A 26,791-nucleotide genomic window follows, 5' to 3' on the forward strand; every position below is an offset into this window, starting at 1 on the left:
ATCGTTACAATATTTGTTATTCATTCTTATTCTGTTTATGTTCATTAATTACAATTTAAAAAAAAATCAAATATAATAGAAATAAGTGAATGCAATGCAAGGCTAAACATGTAAAACATTATTTATTTGCAGATCGCGATACATTTGACTTTATAATTGTCGGCGGAGGCACTGCTGGCTGTGTGGTAGCAAACAGACTGAGCGAAATAATGCGTTGGAACGTATTGGTTTTAGAAGCTGGCCTTGAGCCACCTATTGAATCTGATGTTAGTATAAAATAGATTAAATTACATATCTTCAAACCTGTTTAACTTGAAAATGTAAATAAAAATATATCTGGAAAGAATATAAAAACACGCAAACTTGCACTAAAATTACAAATATTAGATTTAAGTCAAGTGACTATTTTTTCGTATTTCTAACGGCAAACCCTTTCATTTGATATCCATATGATGGGGGTGGATTTTAAACAGCCAGACCGCCATCTTGGGTAAGCTGTCATATTGGATTTGTAATAAAGTTTCTTATCTAGTCATACATTGTCATCAGAACTCAGAGCGTGTGCAAAATTTAATCCTACACAAAGACCGGAAAGCGGGTCAAATTGAGACTCAAACATTTTCTTATATACATATTTACAAGCTTGGGGAGGTCGCCATATTGGATTTGTAATGACGTCATCAGAGCTCAGAGCGTGTGCAAAATTTCATCCTATACGAAGATCGGAAAGTGGGGCAAATTAAGATTCCAAGATTTGTCTTTCCTACATAGTTAAAGTAATTGGGAAGGCCGCCATATTGGATTTGTAGTAACGTTTCTTAGCTAATCATGTATTGTCATCAGAACTCGAAGCGTGTGCAAAATTTCATCCTAATCAAAGTGGGTCAAATTAAGATTCTAAGATTTTCTTACATATTCATAGTTACAAGTGAAGCTAATATAAAGCGTGTAAAAAACATATTAATTTTTTTGTAGATTCCATCCATGGAAAACGACATGTATAAAACTAAATACGATTGGCAGTATGTTACAAAAAATGACGGTATCAAACATCAAGGGTTAAAAGATGGTGTAGTGCAGTGGACTAGAGGAAAAATGCTCGGTGGATGTAGCTCCATTAATAACATGTTTTATGTTAGAGGACAAGATCAGGACTTTCAAACTTGGTATGATGAAGGTAATCCAAGCTGGACACCGGAGAACGTAAATGCATATTTCAGAAAGGCAGAAAACTTTCAAGACATGAAACTCAACAGAAAATTCGACATACATGAAACCTACGGACATGACGGTCCACTGATTATAAATACTTTTAATTCAACAGATGCAGAACTAGCTGAAAGAGTTTTAGATTCATGGGAGCATCTTGGAATGAAAAGAGTGCCTGATATAAACGTAGCCGAATTCAAAGGTTATGGATTATGTGCCATATCAAGAGCGAATGCTGCAAATGGTTCAAGACAAAGTACTTACAAAACCTATTTAAAACCAGCACTCCGTAGACGAAATGTTAAAGTTTTAACGAACGCTTTCGTCACAAAAATTCTAATAAACGATAACGCACAAGCCTATGGTGTCGAGGTTGATGTAAATGGAAAACAGAAAATATTTTTCGCAAATCTTGAAGTTATTATAAGCACTGGAACCATAAACACGCCTCAACTATTAATGTTATCAGGAATTGGCCCTGAAGAACATTTGTTGTCAAAGAATATCCCTTGTAAAGTTAATTTACCATACGTCGGACAAAACCTACAAGATCATTCTTATATACTTATTCCGATTTATACGGATGAACCAGGGCCAGAAAAATCATCAGAACGAATGTTCGATGTTATAAAATACCTTTATAATAAAACCGGATATTTAGCACATTCGAAAGTATTGAACTTAGGCATTTTCTATTCTCAGCATAAAGACATGAATTATCCTGAATTTCAAAGCGCAGCTATAGTATTTAGACCAAATACAACTACCGCGCAAACATATCTTTCCACTATCAAAGACAATGTAAAAAATTCTATTTTACGATATAATTCGAAAAAAGCATTATATATGATCTCATTTCACGTATTACATCCATTTTCAAGAGGTGTAATATATTTAAATACATCAAATCCATACGATCATCCAATTATTGATGCCAACTATTATGGTGACTACAGAGATCTCGTATCGTCAGTATATGGAGTAAAGGAAATAAGTAAATTAGTAAACACTCCAATTTTTAAATCGCTGAATGCTTTTATTCCCAGAATTTATTTGCCACAATGTAATGATTATGAATTTTTGAGCGATACTTTTTGGGAATGCTACGCAATACATTTGACTCAAACGTTGTATCATCCAGTAGGTACAGCAAAAATGGGTCTAGATCCTAGAAATTCAGTTGTAAATAATTTCTTAAAAGTGCATGGTGTTAAAAAGTTACGTGTTATAGATGCCAGTATAATGCCATACGAAACTAGTGGCAATACTCATGCACCAGTTATCATGATCGGAGAAATGGCTTCCGATATGATTAAGGCAGAATATCTTTAGTAATTGTAATGAAACATGACTTCAGTTTTTTTGTGATAGATCATCCAAAAACTACAGCAGTATTACCGTCATGCTTATTTCTGCCACCAATCAGCATTGTTTGTAGAGTATTGTAATCAGAGGCACATGAGGCATAACATCTACGCATCTGATTGATGAACAAAGGGGCAGAACATTTGGGTCCCTAGTATTCCTTTGTGTACTTCCAAGCACCACAGTCTCGAGCCCAAAATTGTAGACGAGATGACATACCTCTGATAACTATATGTTTAGTACACAAAATATATAAAGTACATCTACTTATTTACGAACTCACACACACTACACACACAATTGTATATTATTGTTCCAATAGCCGTTTTAGTCAATGGTTTTATAGCGAAAAGCTTCGACCGACACCCTAAGAAGCTTGAAGCTTGGATTTAGGATCGGATACAGAAGGCAGTGATTCTTGAGATAGCGCGTGTTGTGAGGAGAGGAGCTTCCTCACCCTGGAACCCTGGCCATCGGTTGCTTGGGCACCCCGGTCCCACAGCGATAGGGTTAATTTTTTTTATAAAGTTTTAACCACGTTTTGAATGAAATGACGTGAATGGGACAAATGAGGAAAATAAATGAGGAAATGAAATGATATATTCAATTAAGACTTTATCCATAGCTTAATATTACCTTTCTTTATCATACTATTTTTAAATTAAAGAAACCATACTAGTCAATTAGAAATCATACCTGGTCTTCGCGATACAGGTCCAGGTGAAACACAGGCTAACGACTTTTTTGGATTGTAAACCATTTTTGTAAATAAAAATTAGTTTTTATTGCTTTAATAAATGTATCTAAAACGCCATTATTACAATAGCTCTGTGATAAACACGAGTTACTCGTATACCTAGTAATTGTGTCAATGCATTTGATAATTAATAGCAAAGGTTAATAGTGATAATTTGACAATTTAGTTAATTTAGTAATTTAGTTTAACGTACCTAATTCATTATTGAAGGCTGAACGGCTTACGTACGGCTGAAATAATTTACATTTATTCTCTGTTTTGGTCTAATCTAATCTTATTAGTATATAAATAATTAATTAATCGTTTCTATGTAAAAAGAGCGTTTCAGTCTTAGCGTGCTGTCAGCCAATTTAAAATGGTTTGGTAAGTGAAATATTATATTTATAATTTTTTTTCAGTATTATATTTTAATAGTTGGGTTTTTTATTTCTTTTAATTATTATATTTATTAATTATATTTCTATAGGAATCATAGTGCATGTAGTACTACAACGGGAGCTGCGCCACAACTCTTTTCAACAGCTTTGAACTTTTTCGCAGCGACACAGTGTTTTGTAGGAGATTCGACCTACAAAAGCAAAGCTGCATCAAGTAAGATAATTTTAGACGGACAAAAATCTAATTATACTTGATTATTTGTTTATTTATAATTCTACAAAATACATATTGAAATTAGACATTATGAACAAACTATAATTATATCAGTATTCAGATATTTGGCAAGCAAACAGTTTAATTATTCTAACGCGATTTTTAAAACTAAAGTACCACTGGCTGAAACCACACAAAATGGTTATTTTTTTGGTTATTCCTTGTTCTCTGTATAGCCAAACAAAAATATGCCTATACTATTTATTTGGTTCCCTAAAACTGTAGTTATTCTTCTTATAATAAGGACTTAAGTCGATCTAGTTTGGAAAACGAATTATACGAGTACGAGAACAAAGAATTAACGGTGCTGGTTAATGATTTAGTAATTGATATTTTTGATATTAATTCTTATTCTTTATAAAATAATAAATAGGGTCGTAGTCTTAGGAGATCAACTCAAGGCTAAGAATTCAAAACATTATTTATTTCCAGATCAGGAAACATTTGACTTTATAATTGTTGGTGGAGGTACTGCTGGCTGTGTAGTAGCAAACAGACTCAGCGAAATACGGCATTGGAATGTACTGGTTCTTGAAGCTGGACTCGAGCCACCCATTGAATCTGATGTATGTATTGTATGTATGTACTTGATGTATGGATTGTATATAGTTCTATATTAAAAAAACGTATAACTACAATTACATTTCGGTGAAATTGTGTGGTGTTGTGGTGAAAAGATGATGATGATGATGATGAAATAGATATATTTTGTAACACAATATTTTTTTGTTACAAAATTAATTATTTAAATGTTATTGTTCTCGTCAATTTATTTTAATTTATGCCTATTATAACAGTTAAAATGTACCTTTTGTGTTTTAATAAATCAAGAAATGAGCTCTTTTTTGTAGATTCCAGAAATGGAGTTTAATATGTATAAAACTAAATACGACTGGCAGTATGTTACAATAAATGACGGTATCAGACATCAAGGATTACAAGATGGTGTAGTGCAATGGACTAGAGGAAAAATGCTCGGTGGAGGAAGCTCTATTAATTCCATGTTTTATTACAGAGGAAAGGATCAGGACTACCAAACTTGGTATGATGAACGAAATCCAAGCTGGTCACCGGAAAACGTAAATGCATATTTCAGGAAGGCAGAAAATTTTCAAGACATGAGACTCAATAAAAAATCTCATATATACGAAACCTATGGACATGACGGTCCACTGATAATAAATACTTTTAATTCAACAGATGCAAAACTAACTGAAAGAGTTTTAGATTCATGGGAGCATCTCGGAATGAAAAGAGTACCTGATATAAACGCGGCCGAATTCAAAGGTTATGGACTATGTGCCATATCAAGAGCGAATGCTGCAAATGGAACAAGACAGAGTACTTACAAAGCTTATTTAAAACCAGCAATCCATAGACGTAATCTAAAAGTTTTGACGAACGCTTTCGTCACAAAAATTCTAATAAACGATAATACACAAGCCTAGGGTGTCGAAGTTGACGTAAATGGGAAACGGAAAATATTTTTATCAACAATCGAAGTAATTATAAGCACTGGAACTGTAAACACTCCCCAACTATTAATGTTATCAGGAATAGGTCCTGAAGAACATTTGTTGTCAAAGAATATCCCTTGTAAAATCAATTTACCCCATGTTGGACATAACCTGCAAGATCACCTTGCGATACTAATTCCAATTTATGCGGATAAACCAGGGCCAGAAAATAAATCCGAACGCATGTTTGATGTTATAAAATACCTATATAATAAAACCGGATATTTAGCACATTCGAGTGTATTAAACTTAGGTGCATTCTTTTCTCGGTATAGAGACATTAATTATCCTGAGTTTCAAAGCCAAACTATAGTATTTAGGCCAAATACAACTACCGCGAAAACGTATCTTTCTACTTTTAAAGACGATGTAAGGGATTCTATTTTACGATATAATTCGAAAAAAGCATTATATATGATCTCGTTATACGTGTTACACCCGTTTTCAAGAGGTGTAATATTTTTAAATACGTCAAATCCATACGATCATCCAATTATTGATGCAAACTATTATGGTGATTACAGAGATCTCGTATCATCAGTATATGGAGTAAAGGTAATAAGTAAATTAGTAAACACTCCAATTTTTAAATCTATGAACGCCTTTATTCCCAGAATTTATTTGCCACAATGTGATAATTATGATTTTTTGAGCGACGCTTATTGGGAATGTTACGCAATACAAATGACCCAAACGGTGTTTCATCCAGTAGGTACAGCAAAAATGGGTCTAGATCCAAGAAATTCAGTTGTAAATAATTTCTTAAAAGTGCATGGTGTTAAAAAGTTACGCGTTATAGATGCCAGTATAATGCCATACGAAACTAGTGGCAATACTAATGGACCAGTTGTTATGGTCGGAGAAATGGGCTCCGATATGATTAAGGCAGAATATCTTTCCTAATTGTAATGAAATATTACTTGAGTTTTTTGTGATAGCTCATCCAGAAACTACAGCACTACTGTCATGTTTATTTCTTCCACAAAGCTCTGTTTCAATCTGAAGATAGGGGTTGCTGTTGTAATTACAGACAATTGAGGCATAAAAACCTTTAATTGATAGACAAACAGCGGCACGTTGTATATTGTATTCATTGCACGCCATGCAAAGTGTTGCTGTTTAGAAGCATAGGCAATAGTTTTCCATTTATCAGCTAAGTAACATAACTCAAAATGGTTAAATTATTATCTTAAGTAAAAATGAAATAAATCTTCTTTAATTTGACAGTGTCTGCATTTTGTTAACTTAAATTCAAAATTTCTTTGCCTACCCTTAACCTAGCGTTACTTATACCATACCTTGTTAATGTTTCCTTGAGGAGTTTGCTAAAGGTACGTAAATTGCGAGAAAATCATAAAAAATAAAGATTTTATATATTCAGGTCTACATAAATACAATCCGTTTTTCTAAATTTGCCGACGGCAAATATAGTGCGATAAATAGGTAAGTATTCAAAGTTCATGAATACTACTACACATGTCGTCAGAATCACTGTTGTTGAAAATGGCTCGGTTTAATGGTCTGGTCTCTGATCTGGGCTTCAGCCGGGCATTTCACCTAAAGATATAAGACGCGCGGCCTCCGGCCGTGTTCTTATCGGTCCCCCGGCCGTGTATTCACGTGCCCGGGCTTCGGCCGGCTACTTTATCTAAGTACATACGCGCAGTCTCCAGCCGTGCGCGTGACTTGGGTTCAGGCTTCCAGCTGTGGTTTTGGTTGGGCATATACCTAAACCGTGGCAGATCCAGGATTTTGGTTTGGGGAGGGAGGTTTTAAAAAAGAAGACAAAATTCTGTAACAAAAAGCTCAAAATTTTGGACCAATATTTTAGAAATCCCAGAGGGTTGAACATACAGCCGAAAACAGGTAATAATCTGTCTCACGCACGGCAAGATGCTGCAGAGTCTATTCTAGTCAGCAGTTCAAGCTACTGAACGAAGTTTAGATTTGTCACGTTAACAAATAATGCTATTTAAAAACTTAATTTGAAAACAGTACCGCTTGTATCCGCTAGTGTACCTAAATACATGGCCGCGCCTTTTACTTTCCTGCGGCCGTGGATTAGCTTGCCCGGGTTTTGTCATCCTCATCCTCATTATCATCATCATCATCATCATCATCATCATCATCATCATCATCATCATCATCATCATCATCATCATCATCATCATCACCATCATCATCATCATCATCATCATCATCATCATCATCATCATCAACATCATCATCATCATCATCATCATCATCAACATCTTTTTCATCATCATCATCTCATCATCATCATCAACATCATCATCATCATCATCATCATCATCATCATTATCATCATCATCATCGTCATTGTAGACGAGTACCTACCATATATACCTAGGACAACAGCTGAGTAACCGGCCAAGTGCGTGTCGGGCCACGTACAGTGTATGGTTTCGTAGACAATGTATTCTAAGCCATAGATTAAATGAACATTTTAAACCCTGAAATTGCAAAAATACTGATAACGATACACAGTATTACCATACACGCACTAAGAGATAGATAAGAAAAAAATCGCCTCACTTTACATGTATGGAAGGAACCCCATTATTTTTCCAAGTTTTCTTTTTACTATTTTGAAGACTTGATTTATTTATATATCCATGCCAAATATCAACTTTCTAGTTTTAACAGACTAGAAGTTATCTTACTAAATACTTTTTGCTATTTAATTAACAACGGAATTAGTTTCCAATTTTTGACTACCAATCACATTTTTTAAGTTGGTCGCCTAGAACTCTTTATATAGAAATCTTCTTCTTTTTTTTAAAAAGAATATTTGTCATATCTTTTTATAATATGACCAATATTCCCATTTTATATATTACATATATTTTACATATATTTTACGACTTAGTAATAGTATACTATCTGCACTATACCGTGAATAGACAGCCAGACCTGTCGAAACTATAAGGGTTCTTTGTGGACTACGGAACCCTAACGACATATTTACATTAGCTCTGTATAGTAGTAAATGTACCTTGTAAATTATGTTGATGAATTTAATATTTATTAGTGATAATTTGACGTTTTTGTTAATTTAGTGTTATTGAGTGTAACATATCTAGTTCATTATTGAAGGTCGGTAGCTCAAAATATTTACATTTGTTCACTGTTCAGGTATAATCTAACCTTATTAGTGTATAAATTATTTATTTATCGTTTCTATGTAAGCAGAGCGTTTCAGTCTTAGCGTGCTGCCAGACAATTCAAAATGGTTTGGTAAGTGAAAAATAAATTATAATTTTTTACCCATATTCGGCTCACTGCGGAGCTTGAGTGTCCTCTTAGAATGAGAGGGGTTAGGCCAATAGTCCACCACGCTACCCAATGCGGATTGGCAGACTTCACACACGCAGAGAATTGGAAAAACTCTCTGGTATGCAGGTTTCCTCACGGTGTTTTATAACGTTTATCATTCTGGTTTTGACTATAAACTTAAATATCATCATGTTAGACCATTAAAATGGTCTTTTTTGTATAGGAAGAAATCCAACGCGTAGGTTCAATGCTGATTGGAGCTATGGTAATCAAGTTTCAATCTGTATGATTACAATCAATGATGATGATAATGACTTTGATGAAAATTTAAATACTAAGCTAGCTATAATGAAGGATTTTAAAAGTTTAAACCAATGCTTGGAATATCTTATGGAGTATTACGTGATCGATCATAAATGAGCAGATCCGTAAAATACTAAACTAAATGTAACCGAAGCAGCATTATGCGGAGCACAAATAAAAGTCGACAGCTAATAGGGTTCCAAGGACTGGAACAACGCAGTTTTGGTCGACTATCAACTAGATGGACTGCCAACATCAAGCACGTCTTAGGATGTGACTATTTTCTACAGTGGACGTTTAAATGGTGATGAACCAAATAATTGTTTAACACGAGCAAAGCCTGGCTAGCAAATGTTATTGCCGCGTTGCAACGACTTGCGGTACGGACGGCTTCAATGTGCTCGTGGCGTTCGAGCCGTCCACATCTCTTGTTGTGTAATTCTTATAGGTTACTTCGGATAGGCGGGGAGAGTGACTTGAGTGGAAAAGGGGAATGTCTGTTAATAGTCAAAGGTACCTTTAACCCTACACACAACGTTCACATTGTTCGTTACAGTTAGCTTTGTTAATTAAGTTGTCCTGACAAAAGTTGTAAATCATAACCTTTGTTCGACATTAGTTTTCTTATTTTTGTAATCACTTCTGAGTCTGCTAAAACGAATTAATAACATATCAACAATTTTTAATCATAATTCTAGGAATCATAGTGCATGCAGTACTACAACGGGAGCTGCGCCGCAACTCTTTTCAACAGCTTTGAACTTTTTCGCAGCGACACAGTGTTTTGTCGGAGATACTAACTATAATAAAAACAAAGGTTCATCAAGTAAGATTCATTTTTCATGAACAAACATCTGATTGACTATTTGATACTGAAGACTATTTACCAGTATTAGGATATTTAGATTAGGTATAATAAGAAGACTTAAAGTCACTCAGCGGACGATGGAGCGAGCTATGCTTGAAGTTGCTCTGCGTGATCGAATCAGAAATGAGGAGATCCCCAGAAGAACTAAAGTCTCATATAACTCAGCAAGTCGTGAAACTGATGTGGGAATGGGCAGGGCATAAACTTCGACAAGTTGATGGACGTTGGGGTCCCAAGGTACTGAAATGACGATCTTTCACCGGAAAGCGCTCCTACCTGGTTAAGAGGGAGGGAGCCGCTGGATTTTGTTGGCTCAAAACCTGTGTTTGGAAACCCATGCAAGAGACCTAAATCCAGCTATGTACACCCATCGGCCATTAATGATGATAATGATCATTTTAGATCTTTACGAGTAGGTAGAAAATAATTTAATTAATCTAACATAAACTTAAATTAGCCCTTACTTACCTTATACAAGAACAAAAGATAAAGATGCTGGTTAAGGATTTAATGTGTTATCGATACTTTGTTATAAATTCTTATTTTGTTTATTTTATTGATCCCAAAAAATAAACACTATGAATATAGTCGTAGTCTTCAGGCTTAAAATTCAATATTAATTATTTCCAGATCGGGACACATTTGACTTTATAATTGTTGGTGGAGGTACTGCTGGCTGTGTAGTAGCAAACAGACTCAGCGAAATACGAGGTTGGAATGTATTGGTTCTTGAAGCTGGACTTGAGCCACCGATTGAATCTGATGTATGTGAACCTATATTAAGTTCTACATTAAAAAAACGTTAAATTATAATTAGATTCCAGTAAAATTGAATAAAAATCACTTTTTTTTAGATACCAGATATGGAGTTTGCTATGCATAGAACCAAATACGACTGGCAGTATGTCACAATAAATGACGGTTTTAGACATCAAGGATTAAAGGATGGTGTAGTGCAATGGACTAGAGGAAAAATGCTCGGTGGATGTAGCTCTATTAATTCCATGTTTTATGTAAGAGGAAACGATCAGGACTACCAAACTTGGTATGATGAAGGAAATCCGAGCTGGTCACCGGAGAACGTAAAGACATATTTCAGGAAGGCAGAAAATTTTCAAGACATGAAACTCAACAAAAAATATGACATATATAAAACCTATGGACATGAGGGTCCACTGATAATAAATACTTTTAATTCAACAGATGCAGAACTAGCTGAAAGACTTTTAGATTCATGGGAGCATCTCGGAATGAAAAGAGTACCTGATATAAACGCAGCCGAATTCGAAGGTTATGGATTATGTGCCATATCAAGAGCGAATGCTGCAAATGGTATAAGACAAAGTACTTACAAAGCTTATTTAAAACCAGCAATTCGTAGAAGTAATCTAAAAGTTTTAACGAAAGCTTTCGTTACAAAAATACTAATAAACGATAATGCGCAAGCTTATGGCGTCGAAGTTGATGTAAATGGGAAACAGAAAATATATTTTGCAAATCTTGAAGTAATAATATGTACTGGAACTGTAAACACTCCCCAACTATTAATGTTATCAGGAATAGGCCCTGAAGAACATTTGTTGTCAAAGAATATCCCTTGTAAAGTTAATTTACCATACGTCGGACAAAACCTACAAGATCATTCTTATATACTTATTCCAATTTATACGGACGAACCAGGGCCAGAAAATACATCAGAACGAATGTTTGATGTTATAAAATACCTATACAATAAAACTGGATACTTAGCACATTCGAGTGTATTAAATATAGGCATTTTCTATTCTCAATATAAAGACATAAATTATCCGGAATTTCAAAGCCAAAGTGTAGTATTTAGGCCCAATACAACCACAGCAAAAATATATCTTTCTACTTTTAAAGACGATGTAAGGGATTCCATTATACGATATAATTCAAGAAAAGCATTAAATATAAACTCGTTTCACGTGTTACATCCATTTTCAACAGGTGCAATATATTTAAATACGTCAAACCCATATCATCATCCAATTATTGATGCCAACTATTATGGCGACTACAGAGATCTTGTATCGTCAGTATATGGGGTGAAGGTATTAAGTAAACTATTGGACACTCCAATTTTTAAATCTATGAACGCATTTATTCCCAGAATCAATTTGCCACAATGTGATGATTATGAATTTATGAGCGATACTTATTGGGAATGCTACGCAATACATATGACCCAAACGATCTTTCATCCAGTAGGTACAGCAAAAATGGGTCTAGATCCAAGAAATTCAGTAGTAAATAATTTCTTAAAAGTGCATGGTGTTAAAAAGTTACGTGTTATAGATGCCAGTATAATGCCATCTGAAATTAGTGGCAATACTCATGCACCAGTTGTTATGATCGGAGAAATGGGCTCCGATATGATTAAGGAAGAATATCTTTCCTAATCCTAAAAATAATTAATTTTTTTAAGAGCTTTTTGTGATATCTCATCCAGGAATTACAGAAGTACTGACGCTATGTTATTTCTGCCGCCAATCAGCATTGTCTAAAGATTATTATAATTACAGGCATATAAGGCTCAACACAGACGCATCTGATGAATACACAAAATGCATTGTGATATATTCCTTATATTACTGGTCCAACTCAATGACTCACCATAAAATGAGTTATTTCATTGAATCATCAATAAAAATAAATAAAAATAATCTAAATGTTCTCGTTGCTCATTTATTTGTTTGTCCTTCTTTTTTTATATTAAAATTTTATGAAAAATCGGCCCAGGCCTAGAGCGGAGAAAGGTAAATCCTCTACTGAGCATAGGCTGATGCACTTCCTTCTAAATATATATAACTCAAAGAGATGACTGACTGACAAAATGATCTATCAACGCACAGCCCAAACCACTAAATGGATCGGGCTGAAATTTGGCATGCAGGTAGCTGTTATGACGTAGGCGTCCGCTAAGAAAGGATTTTGATCAGTCTTATCCCCCAGGGGATAAAATAGGGGATGAAAGTTTGTATGAAACTTTGTAGATATTGCGGCGATTTGGCTGAAATTTGGAATTAAAATAGATTTTACTCTGGATTAACACATCATAGGCTACTTTTCATCCCGAAAAAATCCATGGTTACTGCGGGATTTGTGAAAAACTGAATTCCACGCGGACGAAGTCGCGGACGCCCGCTAGCCATAAAATTAGATAAGTCTGGTTCTTACCGGTTCATGGTTTGTTAAAAGATTATCTCTTAACAACTATCTGCCTAATGAGTAAGTAATAAGATGCAACCACAGCTAAGGTCACATCTAATTACGGAAAATGTCAAAATTACATTTTCATTGAACCTTCTCTCGAAATCTCACGAAATAATAGAATCATAATGATTTGCGTATGGTCCAAGCTCATATATTTTTTATCACCATTAGCTTTATTATGAGAGTAACTATTTCGCAAAGCTGGGCATAGAGGGCGTCTGTATTATCAGAGAGATTACATTTAGCTACCACTCCACCAAAGCGGAGCAAGCGTAGTGGAGAAACGGACTAATGCGGAACCGAGTTGCAGACGTGATTCCCCGCTCCGCTTACCGGTTTTATATGAATTTTTAAACTAGCTCACAAGTCCCGGTCCACTTAAGAGGAGCGGAGAGTTTGTGCAATCCTATTGGTTAATAATTCTCCGTTTCTCGGCTCCGCTGCCTCGCTCCGCTTCGGTGTCCCTACAAAAAGACTGTCCTGCAGTGGACGTCCATCGGTTGATATTATGATGATGATGATGATGAATTGGAACCACAGAACATAAAGCACTTAAACTATGTGATATTACACTTTTCTCATAGGATAAATAAATTATAACTATTGGCCGATATTACAAAGGTGCACCGTCCAAGTGTAACATGTAACTACCCCCCAAATTCAAATGAAGATTACTTGACTTGTGCAGCGGCAATACTTCCGAAGTTTGTTTATTTTACATTAATATACTATAATTATGAAATATTCACAAAAATCGCCAAAAGAGAAGGTCATTGTAGATCGGGATCTTACATCAAAAGGTTATCAAAAATATCCCTAACGTAACTCATAATAAGACATTACTTTTGAACTTCGACATTACTTCTTAACTTCTTCAGTTTATAAGTACTGCCTGACTGATTTAAACAACATACTACTTTTACGAATTTGTTAAGTTCTCCCTTCTCAAAAAATCAAAATAACTTTCTTTTGTGTGTGTTACATAAAAATTGCTATTCGATTTCAATTTAAGTAAAACATACTTAGTAATTATGTTGACAGTGATAGCAGTCTGTCCAATTCCATTGTTTTTGATAATTTAAATATCATTACGTTTTTTTTTGTAAGACATTAACATTAGTTTAGTAACGAAGTTATATTTTTTTAGTTATACAGTTTTATTAAAACAAGCCCATAATGGACTGGTGAGTACATTAAAGTTTATTTATATATTTTTGGGTGATTTTAAATAATTATAATATTATTAACCGAGTTGAAACGAAGAACGGTACTGTGTATTAATTTTTGTTACGCAACTGATTAGCATAAAACAGCATCAATTTTTATCGAAATATACTTACTTTGATAACTTTATTTGATGTATAACACAAAAGGAACCAACAAAATAAGATGATTTAATTGGGGCCATCAATCGTTTTCGTGTCAGCATATCATCAAATCAACATTGACAGATAAATTAGGTAACTATAATTGCAGGAATCATAATGTTTGTACCACTACAACGGGAGCAGCGCCTCAACTCTTCACGACGGCTTTAAACTTCCTGGCAGCAACACAGTGCTATGTGCCAGACTCAAACTATTCAAACGAAGCAGCATCAAGTAAGATATCTCTCTCTATAGTCGTTGCTTCATTACTGAAGATCGTGGTCCTGGTAAGATCCCAGCCTCCTGCGGGTCCACGCCTTCCATCGGCTTCTGTTGGTGGCCATCGCTGCTATAGTGTAGAACTTCGTCCCTTTATCCTCCTTCAGCTGGTCAGCCCATCGTGTTGGTGAGTGGTCCCTCGGTCTTTTCCCGTCAGTGATGCCTGTTATTATTAATTAAAGTAAGATATAATTAAGTTAAAAATTTATTAGTTTATACTTTAATCATCATCATTATCAGCCTATTTTTAATAGCTACCTTTTTATGGTTCCGTAGTCCACAAGGATATCCCTTATAGTTTCGCCATGTCCGGCCGTCTGTCTGCGGCATAGCGCAGAGACTATTACTATACTCTTTAACTATTACTTCACTATCAGATGAAAAATGGCTGCTTTGCAAGGATGTTCTGTATTAATTCAGTAGTATTGTATACTAATACTACTGCACTAATACAAACCAGTCCGCTTACTACAGCACACACTAAAAAATATCAACTTTATCATTCCAGGTCTAGATTCATTTGATTTCATAATTATCGGAGGAGGCTCCGCTGGTAGTGTTGTGGCAAACAGACTCAGTGAAATAAGTCATTGGAATGTATTGCTTCTTGAAGCCGGACCCGAGCCACCCATGGAATCTGATGTAAGTATCCATGAGCGATATTTTATAAGTATTGAGATCCAATTGAGACAATTATTGTGACATGACAATAATTGTGAAGAGGCGTCGTTCAATAGAGATTTTTTTTAGTTTAGATAGAGATTGAGTAGTTTAAATAACAAAGATAGAATTAAATATATCAGTTGTGGTAAAATATTATAAAATGAAAAAAACAATTATATAATTTATTACAGATACCATACATGGACGGCGAATTGTACCAAAGCCAATATGATTGGCTATATGTAACAAAAGGTGACGGTATCAGACATCAGGGTTTAAAAGATGGTGCAGTCCAATGGCCTAGGGGCAAGATGCTTGGGGGCTGTAGTTCTATAAATGCAATGATATACGTTAGAGGAAACGATCATGACTTTCAGGCATGGGTTGATGAAGGAAATCCAAGCTGGTCACCGCAAAATGTGAACTCATATTTCAGAAAAGCTGAAAGTTTTCAAGATATGGAAAGTAACCAAGATTTCGATATATATAATACATATGGACACGATGGGCCACAGGTAATAAATACATTTAATACATCGTATGGAGAACTACCTGAAAACATTTTAGACTCATGGGATGATATTGGTATTACGAAAGTACCTGATATTCACGCAGCAAAGTATCAAGGTTATGGATTATGTTCAACATCAAGGGCTACTGCGGCTAACGGACAAAGACAAAGTACTTACAAAACTTATTTAAAACCTGCAACAAACAGACATAATCTTAAAATTTTAACGAACGCTTTTGTTACCAAAATTTTAATTGATGATGATGCACAAGCCTACGGGGTAGAGGTTAACGTAAACGGAAAACGAAAATCGTTTATTGCTAATATTGAAGTAATACTTAGTGCTGGATCTATAAATACTCCCCAATTATTAATGTTATCAGGAATTGGCCCTGCAGATCACTTATTATCCAAGAATATCCCTTGTAAAGTTAATTTGCCGTATGTTGGACATAACTTGCAAGATCACACTTATGTTCCTATTCCGATTTATGGTGATGAACCAGGTCCAGAAAACATACCAAAGCAAATGTTCGATGTTTTGAAATACTTACACAATAAAACTGGATATTTAGCTAATTCTAGAGTATTAAATTTAAGTGCTTTTTTTTCTCGGAATAAAGACATGAATTATCCTGAGTTTCAAAGTTTTGCTTTAATATTTAGGGCAAACTCATCAACAGCGCGACCATATCTCTCAATTTTTAAAGATGATGTAGTAAATTCCTTAACACGATATCATTCGGACAAAGCATTATACATTTTTTCGTTCCACTTGCTACATCCTTTATCAAGAGGCGTAATATATTTAAATACGTCAGATCCATACGATCATCCAATTATTGATGCCAATTATTATGGCGACTACAGAGATCTTAAAAGATCCGTTGATGGAATTAAAATATTAAGCAGTTTAGTGAACACCACCTATTTTAAATCTATTAACGCTTTTATTCCTAGAGTAAACTTGCCACAATGCAATGATTCTGAATTCTTGAGTGACCTTTATTGGGAATGTTATGTGACACATATGACTCACACAGTGTTCCATCCCATAAGTACAGCAAAAATGGGTCCAGATGCTAGAGATTCAGTTGTAAACAATTTCCTAAAGGTGCATGGTGTTGAAAAACTACGTGTAATAGATGCCAGCATAATGCCATTACAAACAAGTGGCAATACTAATGCACCCACTATTATGATTGGAGAAATGGGATCTGATATGATTAAGACTGAGTACCTATCTAAGAAATAAAAAATACAATAATCAAATTTTATTGAATAGATTTTTTAATAAAATTAATTTATAGAAAAATATTTTAAAATTTTGACTCATCGCTATACAATCACGTTACTCTTAAGTATCATGTTAAGGTTTGGTAGGGTTAATAATGTGTTTCATTGATATTAGTGATACCTCTAACTTAAAGATGGCGCAACAAAATTCCAAGCAATGCGCTAATGAATTCATCAAAAATAAAACCAAGCGAAGATTGTTCATTTAAGATAAGAAAATAAAATGAATATTTAAAAAGTATTTGTGTATTATTTTTCTTACTTAAGGCTACCTATTCATCGAATATTTTTTTTTTATTGTGTGCATAGTTGAGACTGCAAGTTTTCCTATTATTGCGGTTTTTAACCGACTTCAAAAAAAGAAGGAGGTTCTCAATTCGAATCTATGTTTCTTTTGTCTGTATGCTATCTGATTACTCGAAGACGCCTGGACCGATGTGACTCGTCTCCATCACCCCTAATGACAGTCACAACTTACCTAGATGTAAAGTTCTCATTGATATAAATGAATTAAGTCCAAACACAAGGTAACTGCTGTAAATCGATGAGGAGTTTCCTCGCCTGCGCTTCGTCTCTATCATCAGATTGACACCAGACCTTGATTGAATTGTAGTGCTTTAAAATACTCAATGAAAAAATTAGGCGTCTTCGAGTAATTGGTGAACATACATAAAAAAATCCGACGAATTGATAACCTCCTCCTTTTTTTGAAGTCGGTTAAAAAGGTTACGTGCGCAATATAAAATACGGATTTTGTATTTTATACTTGTACTAGCGGACGCCCGCGACTTTATCCGCCCTTAGACCTTTTTCATCAAGCCCTACCCCAAAATTCATTCTTAGTGGATACCTACTAACTATAAACTACCTCCCTGCCAAATTTCAGCTTTGTCATCAAGCGGCTTTCGAGATTTCGTGATGAATAACCTTTCGCATTTATATATTAAGATTTTAAATACGAGTATTGTGATGACTCTAAGTCTTAAATAAATACTATATAGGTATAATACAAATTCTTAAATTAATATTCATTAGGAGAATTATCATTAAGATTCTCAGCAATACGAATTAATCAAACTCAAACACAAGGTAGCTGCCGTAAACTGTTAAATAATAATCTAAAAGGTGCTTAGTAAAACAGATAAAAAGATATTTATCAAAATAAGCTCAGTACATGAGATTCACTGGAAAAATATTATTTGGAAATATTAAATTTTCTTAGCAGATGACGTCGCGAGCATGTTTACTACTTTACTGGGAGCATGCGGTAGCTCGAGCAGCTGACTGAATGCTTGATGTATTCTACCCGTGCTTTTCCATCGTATGATGGAAGCATAGTACGAAGTCGGTCGTTTGGGCGAAAATTATTGACTTACAAAGCAAAATGATGATGCAGCCAGAAGTGTCTTCTCATGAGGGAACTCCTTGATGCTTAAGAGCATATATGTGAACCTTTACATAGTTATTGAGTTCTGATGGCATATTAAATATACACGGAGCCGAGCGGCCTATGGTGTGAAATCTGTTAGATTTCTTTCGTATGCATTACACTCTCTTGAGAGTAATAAATATTCTGAAAGTGGGAACTCCTTCATGCTTAGGAGCATATTATATGTGAACCTTTACATAGTCATTGAGTTCTGATGACATATAAATCTAACACAGGGCCGAGCGGCCGATGGTATGAAATCTTTTAGATTTCTTTCGAACGCATTACACTCTCTTGAGAGTAAAGGATACTCTGAAAGTTAAGACTGCCAGCAAGAGGCTAGGCCTATATTACAGTGATGCCTTGTTCTGCTTGACATAAAGATGATATTGGAAGCTAGGCATGTGCTTTACTCTACTTGTTGTCTGACAATTAGTTCTACTGTGTGGAACTCACCCATACACACTTATGTACCCAAAACACCTAATCTCACTCGCTCACCCAGTCTCACTCGATTACCCAAAGCACTATTACCTTCTGTGAGTTTGTTAGAACTACAGAAACAGCAATGAGGAGTAATACTGACGTGCAGGGTAAACCTGAATGTTGTGTTGCCACTCGCTGTCAATGTGGACTTATATGATTCACGAAGGCGTAACTATTTAAGCGACATTATCAACATACTCAGAGTTCGTGGATTAATTGATAAACCACGAAGAGTTCGTGTATCAATTACATATTAGGGAATCCGTAATACGAGAACTGTTACCTCCGACACTTTAAAAGTATATTTTGTGTTATTATGGACATAAGGTTGATTAACGGGTTCTAATCAATAGACCATCACATGCCAATTAAAATATTTTAACCTTTGGAAGATCAACACTTGATAAAATGTATGTTTTATGCACTTATATTTATATGAAACATTTTTGAAACAGTTACAGTATCTATAACTATTTCAAATAAGTCATAATTCCGTAGGCACGATGGTATTACACCACCAACTTCCCGACTCCGAGCTAATAATTTTACTGAAAATTTCTTAGACGAAAATAAAGCTCAGTAGGTATACCATGGCCTAGGACCTCGTGATCCTAAGTCACATAGCTGAACCCAAAGAATATATACTCCAAGGAGAAGAAGTGAATCTACATACGAGAAAACGTTGGACATAGCAGGACATAGCAGCATAAATGGAGGTTTTTGTTTAATTTTTTTTTATCATCGAGGTTTAACTAAAACATTTACTATTAAAATAATTGAAGAAAACAATTGAGAAAAAAAAGACATATAATGTTTCTAATATATTACCCGGGATCGAACTCAGGATTATAATACCGTACCATGGTACACTACAAGTCCATATGACTATGTAGAACTTAGTTGAAATTAATGTCTGATAAGATGTAAAATAAATTTATTTCCGTAACCAACACATGCATAATCTCCTATGTCCAAAAGCCTTTGAACTGAAGTTTCGGCCCCTTCGGTGAACCACTGGCCTATCGAGCAGATGTTGCCAGACTCTATCGTAATAATTGTAGCCACAGTATCCACAGTATTTGGGTACAGGCGACTTAGCATTCTACACAGTGGCAACCTTAATGCAGTTGATTTATTTTAAACTAGCTGATGCCGCGCGGTTTCACCCGTGTGGTTCTCGTGCCCGTAGGAATACGGGGATAATATACATTCCTCGATAAGCCTTCCTCGATAAATGGGCTATCTAACACTGAAAGAATTTTTCAATTCGGACCAGTAGTTCCTGAGATTAGCGCGTTCAATGAAACATACAGTTTGTTTGTTTGTTTGATCAGCTTTATATATTAGTGTAGATTAGTATAGATAATCTATCAGTAATTACGAAATATTCATTAAAAATCGATTAGAGGAGGTCATTGTAAATCGGGATCATGCTTTAAAACGTTATCAAAATATTCATTTAAATTTATATAACTTCTTCAGTATTTATGTTGTACTCGTACCAGATGGATATACACAACATACTGTTTTTTTTTTAATTTTTAGTTGCTTTTATTAATTAAGTACGGAATATAAACGTATTCATTAATTAATTAAATTTAACTTACTTGAAAATAGCTCCCTTTTGAAAATCAAATTAAAATAACTCTTCCTCGTGTGTATCAAACTAAATTTACCTACATAAATCTTGCTTTGGTTTTTTTTTATATCAAAATAATTTCTCAATTTTTTGTTACACACTTATTATGTTAACAGTGATTACAGTCAAATTTCATTGTTTAAGTTAACTTTAAAACCATAATACGTCTATTGAAACACATCAGCATTAGCATAAAAACCAAGTTATATTTTTCCTCTTTTAAAATTTATAATAGTCTTTATCATATCGTTGTTGTAATAAAAAACTAAGATTCAGTCGTTAGGTACACGTGAAACCGTCTTGTTAGAAAATTTAAAATGGACTGGTGAGTGAAGTGAACAGTTTATTCATATATTTTGAGTGAATTTAAATTTGAAATATATATGTGTTACGCAAATGATTAGTGATAGCGATTTAAATGACTGATTACATATTTAAAAAAATCTTTTATGTTATTGAGTGACAAATATTTTTTTTAGTTTCGCTTAAGGTAAATCAAAACTAAGCCATTTATTAAATATTATAAAGTATTACAATAATATTAAATTACGTACCTACATATCTATAACTACATATTATAAAAATTAAAAATGAAATATACTAAATTTAAATTATATCTAAAAGCTCAGGCGTCGTAGAATTCGTCCAAATCGACGATCATTGGTAAAGTGCCCAGAAGGCTGGCAGTATTGTCACGTTGTATGGCAATACTAATTCTTTGGCCTAAATACAGGCCAGCCTTCTGGTCACGGGAGGTGTCGATTAAACGCTTTGCAATTTCTTTGTAAAGAAAGCGTGTACTCGGACCCCACGGTCCTAGTGTTTCGACCGCAAACGGCTCAAATATGTAATCTCCGACGAGATTGCTATATTTGCGCCGCTTGAGGGTCTCTGCTGATGCAGCAGCAGCGCCCGCACATCCCATCGTGCCAGGAAGATGTAAAGGCGCAAGGTTGTCACCGCAAGTCGCGTCCCACACCAAAGGCCTACCCATCTTCCATGGCATCAAAGACATGCCGTCTGGTCTCTTACCATCGTCACGCGTCAAACGTTATTGATCTTACAGTGTTAGATGTTTTTGAATCAAAGAAGAAACGTATTCCCTTTCCTTTGGATTCGTCGCAGTAAAAAAAAAGTGTGTGTCAGCTCCGACGCACGAATGGAGTTTACTGTCCATATTTTTTTCACAACGGGAGCTATATAGGAAAAATCAATTCTTAAGGAGTAAACTCCCAAAATTGTAATTTTTCTGGTCATACTTATTATTTGACACATTTTTAATACAACAGTAACCCAATGTTTAATAACAACAACGTTAGTGGTGTACAACGAATTTTAATATGAGATTTAAAACAAAAAGGTCTTGAAGTTTTTTTAATTAAAACAGGTTTTTTAACTAAAGTGTAGTTAAATCAAACAGAGCGATATTACAAAATCTATAATTTAATACCCAGCTTAGGTGCTTCATGTTACTACTGCACATGTAAGCCGGCAATATTTTAAGTAATGCCATAATAATGCCACAAAGCAAAAAGTAAAACAAAAGTTTAGCTGGGACTAACAGTATTATTAATATTGCATTTGATCATGTTACTATTATCATGAAAAACACATTGACAGGTCAATTAGGTAACTATAATTGCAGGAATCATAATGATTGTACCACTACAACGGGAGCAGCGCCTCAACTTTTTACGACAGCTTTGAACTTCCTGGCAGCAACACAGTGCTATGTGCCAGACTCAAACTATCCAAACGAAGTAGAATCAAGTAAGAAAAGACATTTTAATTTAATTTATATTGCCTCAGCAGAGTGTCTCAATAGGTAGACCTTAAAATGAACATGGGTAAGACAAAGATCATGTGTAACGCTCATGTACCACTCCACCCAGTTATTGTCGCTAGCTGTAGCCCTCATAAAAAGGCTTAAAGTCACTAAGCGGGCGATGGAGCGACTTATGTTTCTCTGCCTGATCGAATCAGAAATGAAGACATCCGCAGAATAACCAAAGTCACTGACATACCTCGGGGAGTTGTGAAGCTGAAGTGGGCAGGGCACATAGTACATTAGCCTAGCCTAGGAAAGCCTAGTGTTGATCGCCCCCCACTATTTGGCCTGAGGATATCAAGCAGGTTACAGGAAGCCGCTGGATGCTGGCGGCTCGAGGCGATTTCGTTTGGAAGTCCATGCAAGAGGTTAATGTCCAGCAGTGAACGTCCATCAGCTGTTAATAATAATGATGATGATGAATTTATATTATGGTTATCAACATGATTATTATCAGAAGGCCAGGACCTACTTTTTACCGCAAATAACAGATTAAGCTGTACAGCCACGGGCCTTATCCTTGTCCCCGCGAGATATTTAACAGGTTTTGACTTTACATTTATCACTTTTATATTTAAATAATCAGAAATCAGAAAATGAAAAGAAATGCTTAACATAATTATTATTTACATAATTTTTTAACTTTATTATTCCAGGTCTAGATTCATTTGATTTCATAGTTATAGGAGGAGGCTCCGCTGGTAGTGTTGTGGCAAACAGACTCAGTGAAATAAGTCATTGGAATGTATTGCTTCTTGAAGCTGGACCCGAGCCACCCTTGGAATCTGATGTATGATATAGTCATAATTTGCCATATTTTATCTATTATCTGCAGTATGAAAATTGTAAATATGTTAATAATAATTAATACTTAGACAACACGTACGATATATAATTTATTATATAAAGTAACTTATCCTCGAGATTAACATAAGAATCAAAATATTGGTAGAAAATTAAAATAATTGATTGCAGATTCCACACATGGACGGTGCATTGTACGAAAGCAAGTACGACTGGCAGTATGTAACAAAATGTGATGGTATCAGACATCAGGGCTTAAAAGGTGGTGCAGTCAAATGGCCTAGAGGCAAAATGCTCGGTGGTTGTAGTTCTATAAATGCAATGTTCTACGTTAGAGGAAACGATCATGATTTTCAGGCTTGGGTTGATGAAGGAAACCCTAGCTGGTCACCGGAAAATGTGAATTCATATTTCAGAAAAGCTGAAAATTTTCAAGATATGGAACTTAGCCAAGATTTTGATATATATAACACTTATGGACATGATGGACCACTGGTAATAAATACATTTAATACATCGTATACAGAACTAGCTGAAAACATTTTAGACTCATGGAATGATATTGGCGTTACAAAAGTACCTGATATAAACGCAGCCAAATATCAAGGTTATGGATTTTGTTCAATATCAAGGGCAACTGCGGCTAATGGACAAAGACAAAGTACTTACAGAGCTTATTTAAAAACTGCAACCAACCGACATAATCTGAAAGTTTTAACGAACGCTTTTGTTACAAGGATTTTAATTGATGATGATGCACAAGCCTACGGTGTAGAGGTTGACGTAAATGGAAAACGAAAATCGTTTATTGCTACTATTGAAGTAATCCTTAGTGCTGGATCTATAAATACTCCCCAACTATTAATGTTATCAGGAATCGGCCCTGCTGATCATCTATTATCCAAGAATATTTCTTGTAAGGTTAATTTACCATATGTCGGACATAACTTACAGGATCACCCATATGTTCCTATTCTAATTTACGGTGATGAACCAGGCCCGGAAGACATACAGAAGCAAATGTTCGACGTTTTGAATTACTTACATAATAAAACTGGATATTTAGCTCATTCCAGTGTAATAAATTTAAGTGCCTTTTTTTCTGGACACGAAGATTTGAGTTATCCTGAATTTCAAAGTCATCTTTTAATATTTAGCGCAAATTCATCTACTGCGAAACCATATCTATCTATTTTTAAAGACTATGTACTAAATTCTTTAATACGATATCATTCGGACAAAGCACTTTACATTTTTGCATTTCATTTGTTACATCCCTTATCAAGAGGCATAATATATTTAAATACTTCAGATCCTTACGATCATCCAATCATAGATGCCAATTATTATGGTGACTACAGAGATCTTAAAAGATCAGTTGATGGAATTAAGATGTTAAGTAGTTTAGTGAACACTCCCTTTTTCAAATCTATTAACGCTTTTATTCCTAGAGTAAATTTGTCACAATGCAATGATTCTGAATTCTTGAGTGATCTTTATTGGGAATGTTACGCAACACATATGACTCACACAGTGTTCCATCCAATAAGCACAGCCAAAATGGGTCCAGATCCTAAAGACTCTGTTGTAAATAATTTTCTAAAGGTGCATGGTGTTGAAAAACTACGTGTAATAGACGCCAGCATAATGCCATTACAAACAAGTGGCAATACTAATGCACCCGCTATAATGATTGGAGAAATGGGATCCGATATGATTAAGACTGAGTACTTTTCTAAGTAATAAAAAAAATACACTTATAATATTTTATTTAAGAGTTTTAATTTGTTATTCTTATTTTGTATAATTTGTATAAAGACTATTCAATTTTTGATCCTACCATCGCTTTGCTATAAGCCGTAAGGTAAGAAAGGATAAGGTAGGTATCATGTGAAGTATGATAAAGTTATGGTGCTTAATAAATTTTAGAGATACCTCTAAATCACAAGATGACATAAAATAATTATTTAAAAAAAATTCAACCAACTTCAAAACATTAACGTACCCACAAAACTAAAAAGAGAAAAATAACGTTACAATATTTTCTACCTACTTTTACTTGTCACTTTGAAGGTGTCAAGCCAGTGATCTATTAATTCAACGTATACCCATAAATAGGTATGTTTAAATATACCGAATGTCCCGTAATTAATGGATAAAACGCAAATGGTAGATACACCACCTATTTATCTAAAACTAATTTGAATAGTTTTCCAATAATAATCCCTAGGGTGTCCAAAGGGTGACCATCAATATAAATTTTATTCGGATCTTTCAAAGTTTTCTATCTTGAATCAGTTTTTTCAATGCTGTAGCTGCTGGAATTAGGATTTTAAAGATCTGATTTTTTTTAAAACATTACGGATTAAATTTCCAATGTACAATAATACTACTTTTGTATTTGTTTTGTACAAAAGCTTCGAAAGTAATTATTATTTTTCTTTCATTAAGATGACCCGATTAAAAAAAATTGTCCTGTAAAAAAATGTACAGAGCTGAAGTATACCATCATTTCCAAAACTTGTACACTTATCGAGGTTTATAAATTAGTATAGAACTTGTGTCTACTCTTTGTAGTTACAATGTTGCTGGTAAATATGTATGGGAGGTGCTGAATTTTCAATACAAGAAAAACATTTTAAGGCGTGAAGTTCCAACTTTTTACTTGTTAAAATAAACTATTAAACTTAAACATAAACTAATAATATGTTTTAATATGATGATGGTGTTGATGATAATGATGGATGATGATGAATGAATCATCTCCCGTTTCCCTACCCTAAAGTTTGAATTTTTTATTTCATATTAATATGGGACCTAATTCGAAATACACCCTATAAAATTAAAAAAAAAACTAAATCGGACTCAGTAAAAAGTTACACGTTTTCATACATAAAAAATATTACGTCGAATTGTTAACCATCTCTTTGGTTTTCGTCGGTTGAAAATTAAAAGAAATGTGATAATGGGTTGGATTCAACAAAAATAAAATTGAGCAAAGAGTTTAGAAATTAATTTTTAAGTTATGAAAATAAAATGAATAACTTAAAATATTTGTGTATTATTTTTTACCACTCACGATGATTGTGTTTTTTTTTATTTTTGTGGTTTGTTTTTAACATTTTGTAAAGTATTTAACTTTTTGTTAAACTAAATAACTATTAACTTAGTATTACTTTGTTGCAAAATTTGTAAGTTACAAGTATGTTACGAGCAATGATATTTTTATGCTATAGATCGGTTACGGCCCTACAAAATCACCGCTAAAAGTGATCAGAATAATTC

At 34.4% G+C, this 26,791-nt stretch overlaps 3 protein-coding genes across 3 annotated transcripts; all 3 read left to right on the plus strand.

The window, feature by feature from the left end:
• Positions 1-850: 850 nt before the first annotated feature.
• LOC128198504 (ecdysone oxidase-like) lies at positions 851-3,879 on the plus strand. The gene has a single exon (XM_052884332.1). It carries the CDS (start codon positions 985-987, stop codon positions 2,539-2,541), a length of 1,557 nt encoding a protein of 518 aa, XP_052740292.1. The 5' UTR covers positions 851-984; the 3' UTR covers positions 2,542-3,879.
• Positions 3,687-9,110, plus strand: LOC112052819 (ecdysone oxidase-like). Its single transcript, XM_052884423.1, has 4 exons — positions 3,687-3,694; positions 4,356-4,548; positions 4,834-5,061; positions 5,431-9,110. The coding sequence occupies exons 1-4, from the start codon at positions 3,687-3,689 to the stop codon at positions 6,400-6,402; spliced, it is 1,401 nt and encodes a 466-aa protein (XP_052740383.1). The 3' UTR covers positions 6,403-9,110.
• Positions 8,750-26,187, plus strand: LOC112052823 (glucose dehydrogenase [FAD, quinone]-like). Its single transcript, XM_052884424.1, has 11 exons — positions 8,750-8,757; positions 9,798-9,925; positions 10,598-10,731; positions 10,822-10,954; positions 11,171-11,311; positions 15,359-15,492; positions 15,705-15,765; positions 17,068-17,260; positions 22,520-22,644; positions 23,359-23,492; positions 23,678-26,187. The coding sequence occupies exons 1-11, from the start codon at positions 8,750-8,752 to the stop codon at positions 25,247-25,249; spliced, it is 2,763 nt and encodes a 920-aa protein (XP_052740384.1). The 3' UTR covers positions 25,250-26,187.
• The last annotated feature ends 604 nt before the right edge of the window (positions 26,188-26,791 follow it).

The sequence above is a fragment of the Bicyclus anynana genome, chromosome 11 (genome assembly GCF_947172395.1).
Source record: "Bicyclus anynana chromosome 11, ilBicAnyn1.1, whole genome shotgun sequence".
NCBI lineage: Eukaryota > Metazoa > Arthropoda > Insecta > Lepidoptera > Nymphalidae > Bicyclus > Bicyclus anynana.

Bases quoted from the DNA above. Each gene is read 5' to 3' on its own strand.
- LOC128198504 (XM_052884332.1), top strand. From the start codon at position 985: ATGGAAAACGACATGTATAAAACTAAATACGATTGGCAGTATGTTACA.
- LOC112052819 (XM_052884423.1), top strand. The intron at 4,549-4,833 runs GTATGTATTGTA...TCTTTTTTGTAG, and splicing joins AGCCACCCATTGAATCTGAT to ATTCCAGAAATGGAGTTTAA. The intron at 5,062-5,430 runs GTAAATGCATAT...ACACAAGCCTAG, and splicing joins CAAGCTGGTCACCGGAAAAC to GGTGTCGAAGTTGACGTAAA.
- LOC112052823 (XM_052884424.1), top strand. The intron at 10,955-11,170 runs GTAGCTCTATTA...TTAATTCAACAG, and splicing joins AGGAAAAATGCTCGGTGGAT to ATGCAGAACTAGCTGAAAGA. The intron at 11,312-15,358 runs GTACTTACAAAG...TTATCATTCCAG, and splicing joins TGCAAATGGTATAAGACAAA to GTCTAGATTCATTTGATTTC.